Here is a 13,841-nt window from a genome sequence, read left to right on the forward strand (position 1 = left end):
TCTGGATACTTCTGTTTGTGGTAATTTCACCGCTAGTCTAGCAGTGGCTAGGACTATGCCTTATACTTTTTTATATTTTTTATAATCTCTGTAGCTGATAGATCTCTTCTGCTGCTATTTTTAGATTATATGGCTACTCCAGCCTGCTGATAGACCCCTGTACTAATGTATGGCCGGGATGTCTTGCACACTTATATTTAAACATTGACTCTATTTGATACCATCATGATAGGTTTCTGGAGGACAAATACCATTTATCCCGTCTAAAGCATATGTGAATTTAGGTATAACGATCTTCTGGCCTTTGACTTTTTGGTTTGTGTTCATTTACCATATGAACACAATCTTTCACCAATAATTAAACACAATATATCTGAACTAATTGGTGGATTCATCTTTATACCCATCTAGACACATCATAGTCAAATACACAGGCTAGTGGCACTTGTTTTGGGTGTCCATTTTTGTCTGACCTGGATCACTGGTTGTCGTTGATCTCCTGGCCTGATGCTCATGCGTGGCTCTGACAGACCAATCTCTTTCTCTATTTGTTGAGTTATGACTTTCTGTTGTTTGGGTGGAGCATTAACACTTGGGGTCAGTATGTTCAGCTATCATTTTATTGGCTTTGTTACAATATGTATGTATGATTTTCATGTATGTAATGTAAGATGGCTTATACACTTATATTTCTGCATTCCTGCATATTTTTTATGACCTGTATTTGGTTATCGTAGATTTAAACAACAGTTTTGGATGTTTCAAGCCCTTTTGTCCCTGAACAAGATCTGCACTGTTTTTTTGAAACCCGCCGGGCGCTCTCTCTGACAGTTTTGGGCTTTTGGTCTCAGCTGTTTCCATCTCTGCCCCCAACACATGTGTTTGTTTTTATTTTCACCTGAATGTTGTTCATTGTTATGCATGTTAATAAATGTGTACTTTTTTACTTTTACTGTTTTTGGTCCGTAGCTTTTTACTATATGTACTAGGGATGTGGTCCGCAAACAGTACAGCCAGCTAGCTGTGGCAAACTTTTTTTCTATAGTGACATTTCATTAGGTTCCATTGGCTGCAGCACTATGCAATATGATGGATTGTGTCTCACCAAGTTGCACTAAACAAAAGTTTTCCATGTTGTAGTTTTGTTTAGCGCACACCATCAGAGTTCAACTTATGCCGCGTACACGCGACCGGATTTTTCGGCGGACTTGGTCCATCGCACAATCTGATGGACTTTGCAGCTGAGGTCCGCCGGACTTTCAAGCGAATGGACTTGGCCACACACGATCACTCCAAAAGTCAGATGGATTCGAACATGGAGACGTAGAATAAGGAAGTTCATAGCCAGTAGCCAATAGCTGCCCTAGCATTGGTTTTAGTCCGTTGGACTAGCACACAGACGAACGGATTGTCCGCTAAAAGCCGAATCCGGTGGACAAATTTGAAGCCAGTCTTATTTCTAGGTCCGCCGGACTTTTGGGAAGAAAAAGTCCGCTGGGGCCCACACACGATCGAATTGTCCGATGCACTCTGGTCCTCCACAAAGTCCGATCTTGTGTACGCGGCATTAGAGAAAGAACTGGAGTAAGAGCTAAATCTGTATATAAAAAGGTTCTAAGAATATAAAAGAGAAAACAAGAAAACCATTAGGGTAGGTTCACCCTACCCACAGAGAAAAACATTTTGCAGAAAAATGCATCTCTCCACAGAAGTGTGAACCGGCCACTAGTCACATGAAAAAATGATTTGCAGGTAAATGTTAAACCAATGAGCCACAATGTGTACTGACTGAAATGCTGTGTAATTTCCTTTGCAATGAATGAGCTATAAAGAAAACCTGTGCTTTGCCATATTAAATATGAATAACAAGAACGAGGTCTATGTAATAAGTATATACAATGCTGTATTATTTATTAATGCAATCAGTTATAAGTACATACAAATAAAAATGTATATTACAATAGCATGTGTATATACAGTACATGAACATTTAATAATCCAACCTAAGGAAATACTCATTACTGAAAGTAATTTTACTTACAAAGAACTGATGCAGAGGACATGATTGCACTTCTTTCAGTAATTAAATACATCTTAATAAATATGCTATATACATTATACAATAAAAATGCTTATATGCAAAATGCCTGTGTTTTGTTACCAGTATACAGCGACAGCCATATTTTGGATGGAACATTACAATGCATTCTTTGCATTCAAAGAAAGCTAATGACATCACACAGGCACTACATGAGGCACACACGCAAATAAATACTAACACCCTGTGAGGTTATTGACTAAGGTGGTGGTGCTCATCCCCAGTCATCCAGGCCCACAGTGTGTTTTTCAGTTATCTTCACAGGGGGTATAGGTATTGCCATTATTTTTGGCTTTTGCTTGGGTGCTTCTTTTTCCAGTTTTGATAGATCTGCTCTATGTTGGCTGATCACACCTTTCAGTAAATAAGATATCATTGCAAATATGTAAAATGAGTCTAATATTTATACTATGGTTGCCAATTATAGATCAACACTAGCAGGTAGGACAAGGTGCTCTATGTTTGCAAATGCAGGACAAAGTTAATTAACATTTAGTTAGCTACCTCACCAACAACTATTTCTAAACTTAATTTTTTTCTGCTGGGGAAAGAACTACCTGCGTAAGCCCCACGATGGCTTCCTGATGCTTACAAAGGGCTATGGTCCCCTTCCCTGCTCCCATGGCATGACATTGGGCCACCAAGAGACATGAGAAGGAGAATAAGTTACATGCTTAGCCATAACATGAAATGGTAAATCCTGTCAACCTATATAGGGCCAGCATTGTCAAGAAAAGATGAATACATGCTACTGGGAAGGGGAAAAAACGTGGCCATTTTCTTTGACTTTGCGTTGGCCAAAGAAAGGTTTTGTCACTTTGACAATTTCTGGCAGTAGAAAAAACACACACTGTGTCAGTTGGTGGTAGTGTGCCTTGAGGACAAGTGTCAAGCACATCAACCATAATGGTATTGAACAAAGCACAATAACCTACTCTACAGTAATTAGCAACCAGTCAGAAATCAAACTGATTACCAATTCGTTGCTATAGTTTACACACGTTAATATAGTTATAGTTCCTTGCACTTTGTTCAATAAATGTAAAGTAAATTAATAAGTGAAATGCTAATCGAGGCTGCAGTAGCAGATGGCTCATAACCATGGGGCAATTTGAATTTTCACAAAAAAGCCAACAATCACAGCCCCTATTTTTCTCTAAGTACAGCCCTGAGGACAGGGTTGATGACCACTGAGGTATGTGACTTCAGCTTGCCCCAAATCCCATATGGCTGTTTTTTACTTTTATACCCTTCTTGTTAAAAGGGAAAATTTGAATTGTTTGTTGTGGAGCAGGAAGGGTAACACCAGTGTGTCTTACATACAAATACTGCTTAATATTGCATTTTGTTTGCTCTGTTGTCTGTCAGTGGAGAGTACATTTTAGCAAGGTCACGTTTTTTTCTAGAAATGATAGACAAAAAGCTTCATAAAATATACCATTACTTCCACAATATGTTTTGTGCCTTCTTAGACTGTCTGGGAAGACCCTAGAGCAGCCTTAATCAACCTTTTTTTAATATGGATGAACCAATTAAATAACTTTCTCAAACTTTTTATCAGTGAGGGGCCTTTGAAATAACTGCTCAGGGAACCCCTGTTAAAATCTATGCTAATACTATATCTACAGCTCACAGTGCATTACTGGGATGGTCACTTTGAAGAATGGTCCTTACATTTTACAGATAGCTTACAAGATCATTGTGGTCAGTGGTTACCCATCTGAGAGGCAGAAGTTGCTTATTGCTCAAGGAACACAGCATCCTCTGGAGGAACCCTAAATTAGAAAGACTGCCTTAGAAAGTCCATCAGCTGATACCTCTATTTGCAGTGGCTGCCAGCCATTGTGGTGAGACAATCCAGAGTAAAATGGATCTACAACACACTGAATGCTTTACCATAGCTGCCTGGGGCTGCTGGTACAGTTTAGGCTGCAGGTGGGGGCAGATTAAAGGATCTTGTACTGTAAAAGAACAATAGTCTACTGGAAGCTGTTGACCTGGTTTCTATATATTTACTGGGTATCAAGGTGTTCCATTGGCTTCAGTACATTCTACTGTATATCATTGAATTGGAATGCATACGTGGATCAGGAGTTCTGACTTCCCAACTGTCAGGCTTCTTCAAGGTCAGTGACTCAAAGTATTGAAGCCAGTACATCCAGGCACCTGGTATTCTTAGAACAAAGTCATCAATGGCAGCGTTATGTATTTCTTTTATTACAGATTTCTATTAAGATAAATGTATGGTAACAGGCTTTCTTGGAAAAAAAGGAAGACTAATAGGCTGAAAAATGTACCAATCCAAAAGAAACTACTGCTATAGGCAGCATTTTGTGATGTGATTTTATTTGAAGGGGCTTGAGGGCTGATGCTGATTGGCCATCTCATTCTGACCATTGCTCTATTATGCTTCTTCAGCCAAGATCACATAATTGAGCCAGCATCTGATTCAGTATTTGATAATGTGAGGAGCCACCAAGGAGCCTGAAACAGCAGTTTCTATAGGAAGGGTAAATGCTGTTTTTCAGGCTTTCTATTACACTTTCTGAATTTCTCCCAGAAAAAAACAGCAAACATTAAATTTCTTTTGTAATGTTGTGCTAGCTGTACTTGAATGGACAATGTTACAATTTGTGTTGTCGCTGTGTCCTTGCTATAGAGTGAACAATGATATGAAAGCAGCTGCATGAATGTCAATATCAAGGAAACTAGCATTTGGCATAATCAATTAGTCCTAATCAGGAAAATTCCTAACGGAATGTTTAGGGTAAATGAACTGCATACTGACTTCATAAAAAACATTTGTGCCTTTCTTGGACCCACGTCCTAAACGTTGCACAGATCCTGATTGAGCATATAATGTAGTAGTAAGCGTCACTGTAAAGTTGTGTCCTTCCCTGCTGTTTATCCTTAGAAAACTAGGGTGGACCATGCACAGAAGAAAGATAACTTAAGATATTTTTATAAAAATGTGTTTAGAAATACATTTTATTCTTTACCTTCAAATAGAGACTTCTGTGAATCAGAGATTAAAATAATGAAATCAAAATCTTCATTAGGATTGTGTTGTGCCTACTCCTGGGTATTATTGCTGGCATACATGGCACTGCTGGTGTTGTCTACTAGTTAATGGGGGCCCAGGGGCATCACAGATCCGTAATCTACTTAGCTGCCTTCCACTGTCTTACAAAAAAGGTATCATTTAAAAGAAAACTATACTGAATTGTGGCCTGTTTTCACTATCTACTGTATATACAATCTTTGTTTAATAAATAAACATTTAATAAATGACAAGGGATTCCCAGGGTACTATGGGATAGCTACATAGACACCTCAGCAGTAGCTGCCTGTCATTTTACAATTGAAACTTTGAACTGAGCCATTCAATAAGAGATGAGTCAATGTTGAAGAGTCTCAAGCACCTGTGTCAAAATAACAGGCTTTACAGCAAAGTGAGAGCCTAGGTAAATGTGAAAACGAGCCCTAAGCACCATCTGCTTACTTAAAAGCAGAATGCAAAAATTAAAGTGCAATAATCTATATTTACCGGACTTATAAAATATATATACTGTATATATATTTTTAAACATATATTTATTTATCCCTGACTATAATAAATAAAGAGAGAAAGAATTTATATACAAAACCATCATACATTCCCTTGAAAAAAAAATGAGCAGATCAGATGGACCACTTAGTATTGGTGGTGTGAAATGGTCCTTTCAGACAGGCGTCCATTCTGATCAGCAGGGGATCTATGTACAAATTCTCTGCTGAAACACTGCAGAACAGAATGGATGTCACTTTTGTTTATTTTTTTAACTTGCTCTTGTAATAGAGTTCAAAATGGAGCTTGATGGACCCATCTTAGATCTATGGGGAGGCAGATGTAAAAGAATGCACATTTATTTATATTCTTTTACCTCCAATCGGTCATGTTTAAATGCTAAAAAATGGAAAAGGTTACAAAACTTTTCCGTGTTTTTTTTTTTTCTTTTTATTTGGACCTAGATAGACTCAAAGCTAATTTGATATACATAGACTAGCATAGATTGTCCATTAAATAACACTAAACTTATGTTCAGATCTGCCATGAAAACGTACAGGTGGACTTGATCGGAACAGCCATGTGAAAGGGGCCTAATGCGGTTATTTCTAATAATAATCTGGTAATCCCTTATGTCTACATTTTTGTTTGCCAGTGATTACAAAACCCTAAAAATAACAAGCCTTCTGCACAGGGTGACAGGATCAGAGAAGGGTACAAAGTCATGTCAAAACAAAAGAATGATCTGGTATGTCAAGGATTTCCCCAAATACATTGAATGTTCAGAGCTCAGCAACTTAGTGGACACTTTATTAGTGAAAGCATCACCTATCTTACCTGCTTCAAGTTCACATGGCTTCACGATGCTTTGGGGCCTTGGCACAATTTCTGCACTTCAATAAGGCCATCCCCATTGATTTAAATAAGCCAAAACAGTTTAGAAATATAGATAGTACACCCAGTAAAAAGCATTTACTATTATAAAGCTCAGAGGAAAGGAGAGTCTGGAATAATTGTCTATCTGATGTGGGTTTTCAACTTGGAAACAATAGAAAATACACAGGATTCTCTTCAAAGTGGACATGGCGAGGTGGCTGCCCTTGCTCCTCTTTTTTCTGTTGCTGTCGACTTCGGTTTGGACATTTTCTCTGCTAGAAACTGCTGCAATGGTTCCATTCATATCTATCTCCTCTTCTTCTGGATCATTCTGTAAAATATAAATCAGATGGTATTAAACGTCACTTGGGGTGGGTGCTGTGTGCCTCCCGCACAGTATACACCCGAAGATACCCTTTATTGTGGTGTTCTATAATACGGGCATCTGCAGCAGTTAAAGTGGGTTTTGTGTGCCTCCAGCACAGTATACACCTGAAGCTACCCTTTATTACTAGTGTTCTGTAATACAGGCATCTCCAGCAGTTAAAGTGGGTGTTGTGTGCCTCCAGCACAGTATACACCTGAAGATACCCCTTATTGCTGGTGTTCTGTAATACAGGCACCTGCAGCAATTAAAGTGGATGTTGTGTGCCTCCAGCACAGTATACACCTGAAGATACCCCTTATTGCTGGTGTTCTGTAATACAGGCACCTGCAGCAGTTAAACTGGGTGTTGTGTGCCTCCAGCACAGTATACACATGAAGCTACCCTTTATTACTGGTGTTCTGTAATAGAGGCATCTGCAGCATTTACAGTGGGTGTTGTGTGCCTCCTGCACAGTATACACCTGAAGCTACCCCTTATTGCTGGTGTTGTTCTGTTTCTGTAACACAGGCAGGCAGCTGCAGTAATTACAGTCGGTGTACTATGTCATCTGCTCAGTTTGCACCTAAAGCTACCCAATTGCTGGTTTTCCCATCTCCCTGCAGGCCATTACTATGTCTGGAAGGCCAACAAGGAGAGGCAGACAGTCACGAGCCAATAAAAGAGGGCAAGCAGGCTCTGTGTCTAGGGACAACAGTGCTGGTCGTGGACGCAGTGCAACATCATCAGCACGTGCCCATGGGACACGCTTGTCCTTATTTTTGGCAGCTGGACGTGTTGAGCCGCATCATGCCGAAGACTTGGTAAAGTGGATGACCAAGCCCTCCTCATCCTCCTCATCCTCTCTCACCCAAGCTCAGTGTACTAGCAAAGCAGCTGCCAATGCATCCTCTTCCCTCGTCTCAATGTCATCAGTCACTCCTTCCCTAGACCCACCATGTCCTCCTGAGGAGTCCTCCGAACTATTTGACCACAGTGTTGGGTACATGCTCCAAGAGGATACCCGGTGTTTTAAAGGCTCTAATGATGATACCCAGCTAGAGGAAGGCAGTAGTGTGAGCGCAGAGAGAGGGGATGCTCAAAAAGGACAGCAATCTGGCAGTCATGTTCCATCAGCTGCAGCATACTACCAGGTTTGCTCCAGTGATGAAGAGGGAGGGGATGATGAGGTCACTGACTCCACATGGGTGCCTGATAGGAGAGAGGTGGAGGAGGCACATCTCCAACAAGGCAGGTAGCTTAGGGGCAGCACACCGACTGAATCACACAGCAGAGCTCCGCCTGTGCAGGGCGCTGCCTCTGCGCGTTATTCCAAAAGTTCTTTGGTGTGGGCCTTTTTTGAGACGAGTGCATCAGATCGCACCGCTGCTATCTGCAACATATATCTCAAGCGTATCTCACATGGCCAAAACATCAGCCGCTTGGGCACCACATGCTTGACCAGACATATGTTGACCTGCCATGCAGCTTCTTGGCAAGCGTACCTTAAAGACCCACACCAAAGAACAAAGCGGACCTCTCCTTTCTCCTCATCAGCTGGGATCTCCAACCCCACTAGACCTTCAGTCCTCTCTGAAACCTGCACTAAGAGGAATGAAGGTGTAGAATTAGGTGTGTCACAGCCAAGTACTTGTAGGCACTCTGATAGCAGTACACCGGCGTCCCATTGTACCAGGCAAATTTCCCTGCCCCAGCTGCTGGAACGTCGAAAGAAGTTCACTCCCAGCCATCCACACGCCCAGCGGTTGAATGCTAGCTTGGCTAAATTGCTAGCACTTCAGCTGCTGCCTTTTCAGTTGGTAGACTCTGCCCCCTTCTGTGAGTTTGTGAAATGTGCGGTGCCTCAGTGGCAGGTCCCCAAACGCCACTTTTTCTCACCGAAGGCGATTCTGGCTTGCTACCAGCATGTGGAAGGCAAGGTGCATATTACCGCTGACTCATGGTCGAGCAGGCATGCACAGGGACATTACCTATCTTTCACAGCCCATTGGGTCACTCTTCTGGCAGCTGAGAAGGATGCAGGACAAGGTGCAGTAGTGTTGGAGGTTGTTCCGCCACCACGCCTCCAAAATGCTACTACTGGTTGTGACACACCTTTCTCCTCCATCCCCTCCTCTTCTTTTTCCTCCATGGCCTCTTCCAGTGCTTTGTCCTCGGAACCAGCGGTGCTCCGTAGGTGTTCAAGGGGCTACGCAAGTACGCAGGCAAAAATATGCCATGCCGTGCTTGCACTGGTTTGTTTGGGGGACAGGAGCCACACTGGGGCAGATATTTTGTCAGCTCTGCAGGGGCAGGCCGAGAGGTGGTTGACGCCATGCCAGCTTAAGCCAGGAATAGTGGTTTGCGACAACCTCCTCTCCGCCCTCCGACAGGGATAACTGACCCATGTGCCCTGTGTGGCTCACGTCCTTAACCTGGTGGTGCAGCGGTTCTTGGGCAGGTACCTGGGCTACCTGAGGCAGGCCAGGAAAGTCTGTGCATTTTTCGCCAATCATTTAATGCCAGTGATCGGCTGGCTGAGCTCCAAAAGGAGTTGAACCTGCCCAAGAACCGCCTTATATGTGACATGCTCACCAGGTGGAACTCAACGTTGGCCATGCTGCAGTGGCTTCACACGCAGCAGAGAGCCATCAATGAGTACCTGTGCGACTACGGCACCAGAACAGGGTCAGGGGAGCTCGTTTTTTTTTCACCACGCCAGTGGGGCATGATCAGGGATGCATGCACTATCCTGTCACCATTTGAGGAGGCCACGAGGATGGTGAGCAGTGACAGTGCATGCATCAGTGACACTGTACCTCTTGTCCACCTGTTGGAGCATACGCTGCGTGGAATAATGGACAGGGCACTTGAGGCAGAATAGAGGCAGGAAGAGTAGGACTTCCTTGCCTCTCAAGGCCCCCTTTATCCAGACAGTGTTCCTTCTGTCATACCCATCCCATATGAAGAGGAGGAGGAGGAGGAGAAGGCTTGTGTCAGCATGGAGGTGGAGCCTGGCACTCAGCATCAGCAGCAGCAGTCTTTTAGGGATGATTTACAGTCCCAAGAAACCCGTGGACTTGTACGTGGCTGGGATGAGGTGGCTGCGGATCACGTTGTCCTTAGTGACCCAGAGGACTCCGGACTGAATGCCTCAGCTAACCTACACTGCATGGCCTCCCTGATCCTGCAAAGCCTGCGGAAGGATCCTCGTATTCTTCGAATCAAGGAGAGGGACCATTACTAGCTGGCCGCTCTCCTTGATCCATAGTACAAGAGTAAGGTTGTGGACCTTATCTTGCCGTCACAGAGGGAGCAAAGAATGAGACATCTCCGGGAGGCCTTGCAGAAAGGTTTGTCTAACGCGTTCCCAGAGACTGGGAGGTTGCAAACTCCTGGTCCTGGACAACGTGTTGCTAAGGCTTCAGACAGTCACAGAAGGAGCAGTGGAGAAGGTGGCCATCTGACCGATGCGTTCAGACAATTTTATAGTCTGCAGCCCCAAGGTATGATCAGTTTCAGCAACCATCGCCAGCGTCTGATTTACATGGTGCAGGCATACCTAGGGGCAAGGTCAGACTTTGACACATTTCCCACTGAAAATCCTCTGGCTTACTGGGTCTTGAGGATGGCTCACTGGCCAGAGCTTGCACAGTATGCAATTGAGCTACTGGCCTGTCCTGCATCCAGCATTGTTTCGGAATGTTTTCGGAGCCTTTAGTGTTGCTGGAGGCTTTGTAACCGATCACAGGGTGCGCCTGTCCACTGACTCGGTTGATCGACTGACCTTCATAAAGATGAATCAGTCTTGGATCACCACCAGCTACCAAGCACCTGAAGCTGATGTAACCAAATAATTTTTTTTGAAATGTCACATCCCTTCAATACTGCGTATGCTTATGCTGAGTGTCTGTCCTGTTATGTTGACTGACTATCCTATTCCTCCTCAATGATCCTGCTGATAGCTTGGAAGAATATTTTTGGTTCTGGGTGACGCCACCAGTGGCTAAGGCCCAATTTTTCAGCCCCTGTTTAACAGGGGCATGTAATTACAATTTTTGATGCAATGCTTTGCAGCAGGGTTAATTCCTGCACTAAAACTAGAATATCTGGGAGAGGTTGCAGTGTCGTGGCACCAGCACCAGTGCCTAAGGCCCAATTTTGCAGCCCCTGTAGGGGCATTTAATTAGAATTCTTGATATAATATTTCACAGCAGGGCCTGTTCCAAGAGTAACTGTGAGGACTTATAGTGTTATGGCACCAGCACCACCACCACCACAACCACCAAAGGCCCAATTTTTCTACCACTGTTCAACAATGGCATGTAATTACAATTCTTGATATAATCGTTCACAGCAGGGTGCTCCAGCGCCCACCAAAAGTCACTTTAAATTCTTACACCTTAGGCCCACATTTCTGCAGAGCATATAGGGCAGGCCCCTACTTTCAAACTTACAAACGTCTCCTACTTGCAAACGGAAGGAGACAACAGGAAGTGAGATGAAAAAAGACAGACGGCCCAAAAGATTATACAGGGGTGATAACCCTTCCTTATGTTTTCCAAAAAGCTTAAAAATAGATTTTTTGACTGGAGCTACACTTTAAAAATGTACCAATTACAAGCAGATTCTACTTAACACCACAAACCTACACAGTCCCTGTCTTGTTTTCACTGCCTGTATACTGCTGTTCTGAGTATATAGGGCCTGGAGGCCCCACACCTTTCCTTTTTTTAATTTGGGTATGGGGTAGACCCAAAGGGGCAGGGGGGGCTACCCATGCCATTTTTTTCTCAATGATTTTCATCCGTATTGCCGGAACCAGATATTACATTAAACCCGCAAGCAGTTTTAAATTACTTTTTTTCCATTAAATGTCATTTTGTGCAGGGACTGTTCTAAACACGGCAAACACGTGCCACTTCACAGGCATACTATAGACACCCCCAGGCATGATATTTAAAGGAATATTTAACTTTTTTTCCCTCACTTTAATCGTCATTAAAATCAATGCTCCCAAAAAACAACCGTTTTAAAAAAAAAAATTGCCATTGACCTATGTCCCCTGGGGCAGGAGCCCGGGTCCACAAACCCTTTTTAGGTCAATATCTTGCATATTAGCCATTAAAATGAGCGCTTTTTATTTCGAACGTTCAAGTCCCATAGACTTCAATGGGGTTCTAAAGTTTGATGGAATTTTTCGGTCCGTTCGAAAGTTCTGGTGCGAACCGAACTGGGGTGGGATTGGGATTGTTCGGCTCATCCCTAGTCGAGATGTATTTGGAAACACACTCCTCCCACTTTTCGTCCTCTAGAGTGTGTATGTCAGTCTTCCATTTGTCAAAGGATTGGGTCAGCTTGATATCATGAGCTACAGTCACATAGACATAGAGGGAAGAGAGGGGTCGTCCCATTGTTCTGAAGGTCAGGAGTCTCTCCACTGAGTCTGACTCCAGTGTCATTTCCTCTGGGAACTGGGCCCTAAAAGCGTGGCCCAGTTGCCAGTATCGAAATGTCAATTTGGCTGGTAGTGAGTAAAGGGATCTGGAAAGACATAAGTTTACCGTTTTTGATTATGTGTTTTAGAGTCTTTATCCCCTTTTTTGCCCATACTGAGGGATCTGGCAAGGAGTTGAAATGAGGCAGGAGAGGGTTGCCCACATGGGCATGTGAGAGGATATGTGAAAGGGTTTTGCATATATCGCCCCAGCTTCCTGCCAGGCCCTTATTGTGGTTGTCATGGGGGTCGTCACTGAGGGGTCAGCCGTTTTTAACCTAAATGCAAGTTTACTAAGAGCTGCATATGATCCCATTATGGCTGCTTCTAATGTAACCACTGGATTTTGTCTGGGCTGGGAGAACCACCACCGAATTGTGACCAATACGGCTGCCCAATAATACATTTGAAAATTGGGAAGCACTAGTCCACCGCTGGAAAGGGGTAGTTGTAGTATTTGTTTCGCCACTCTGGGAGGTCTCACCCAGACAAAGGTCCCCAGCTGCCCCACCAGTCTCCTGAAAAAAGCCCTGGAGATATGAATCAGGGTGTTTCTGAAAAAATACAGGAACTTGGGCAGGAGCACCATTTTCAGCAGGTGTCAGGGGAAGCGAGTGCCAAGCTGTGCATTTGGTGCTGACTTGCTGCATAAGGGGCTGGAGGTTCAGGGTTGTATATTCCCCTAAGTCTGCTGTGATCTTTATCCCCAGGTATTTCATTTCCTCCGCCCATTTAAGCTGCGTCTGGAAATTTGGTTTGGTTGTGGAGGGATGGAGTGAGAATGTTTCGGACTTATCCTAGTTAATATTATAAAATATATAAAAAGTTTTAATCGGCCTCTCCGCCGCTCTTCATCTGAAGGATAAAAATACTTCCGCTTTGCTTTTATCTAGAAGGTAGGCTGTACGGGGGGGCCCGAGATTTCCAACAGCAGCCCTGCAAGTTGCGTCCATGGATCACCCGGTACCTACATAGAAGAAGCAGATATACTGGACCCCCATATTAGCAGCAGAGACATCTAGCGGCCAAGGAGGAGTTGGTTTTGGTATTGTGAAGGCTCAGATTTTCAGTGATTTGGTGAGTGTACCCCCAAAAGGGGTTTCGTTTGGAACACAAGAGGTGGATCGTGGGGTGGAAGCTGCTCTGTATCCCTTCTTTTCACAAATAGAACTGTTTCCGATCACCATCATTTCTTGGGCACTGTAAGAAGTCACTTTGAATGAAAGTGTATAATTATGCACTGCTATATATAGAGAGTGGACTCTTGCTGTCAGGATTAAAACTTTTTATATATTTTATAATATTGTTTTGAAAGAAAGCAGCAGCTGTGGTTTATATTTACATTTATATTCTTGCAACTTTTTTATTGACATATTTTATATATCAATTTAAAGTTAGCCCATCCTGATGCCCTGGGTAGTGTGCTAATAGGTCAGGTTTTATATAATTTTCAGCATGC

General features: G+C 43.2%; 1 protein-coding gene across 1 annotated transcript in view; it reads right to left on the reverse strand.

Annotated features, from left to right (window-relative positions):
- Window positions 1-1,907: 1,907 nt before the first annotated feature.
- GABRP (gamma-aminobutyric acid type A receptor subunit pi) overlaps window positions 1,908-13,841 on the reverse strand; it is a 178,468-nt gene continuing 166,534 nt past the window's right edge. Inside the window, exon 10 of the mRNA XM_077455241.1 lies at window positions 1,908-6,852. Within this exon, the coding sequence (XP_077311367.1) occupies window positions 6,583-6,852 (270 nt within the window). The 3' untranslated portion in view covers window positions 1,908-6,582. The remainder of the gene's footprint in view (window positions 6,853-13,841) is intronic.

Source organism: Lithobates pipiens, unplaced genomic scaffold (genome assembly GCF_037356315.1).
Source record: "Lithobates pipiens isolate NorthernLeopardFrog02 unplaced genomic scaffold, aLitPip1_a1.2 Scaffold_25, whole genome shotgun sequence".
NCBI classification, from domain to species: domain Eukaryota; kingdom Metazoa; phylum Chordata; class Amphibia; order Anura; family Ranidae; genus Lithobates; species Lithobates pipiens.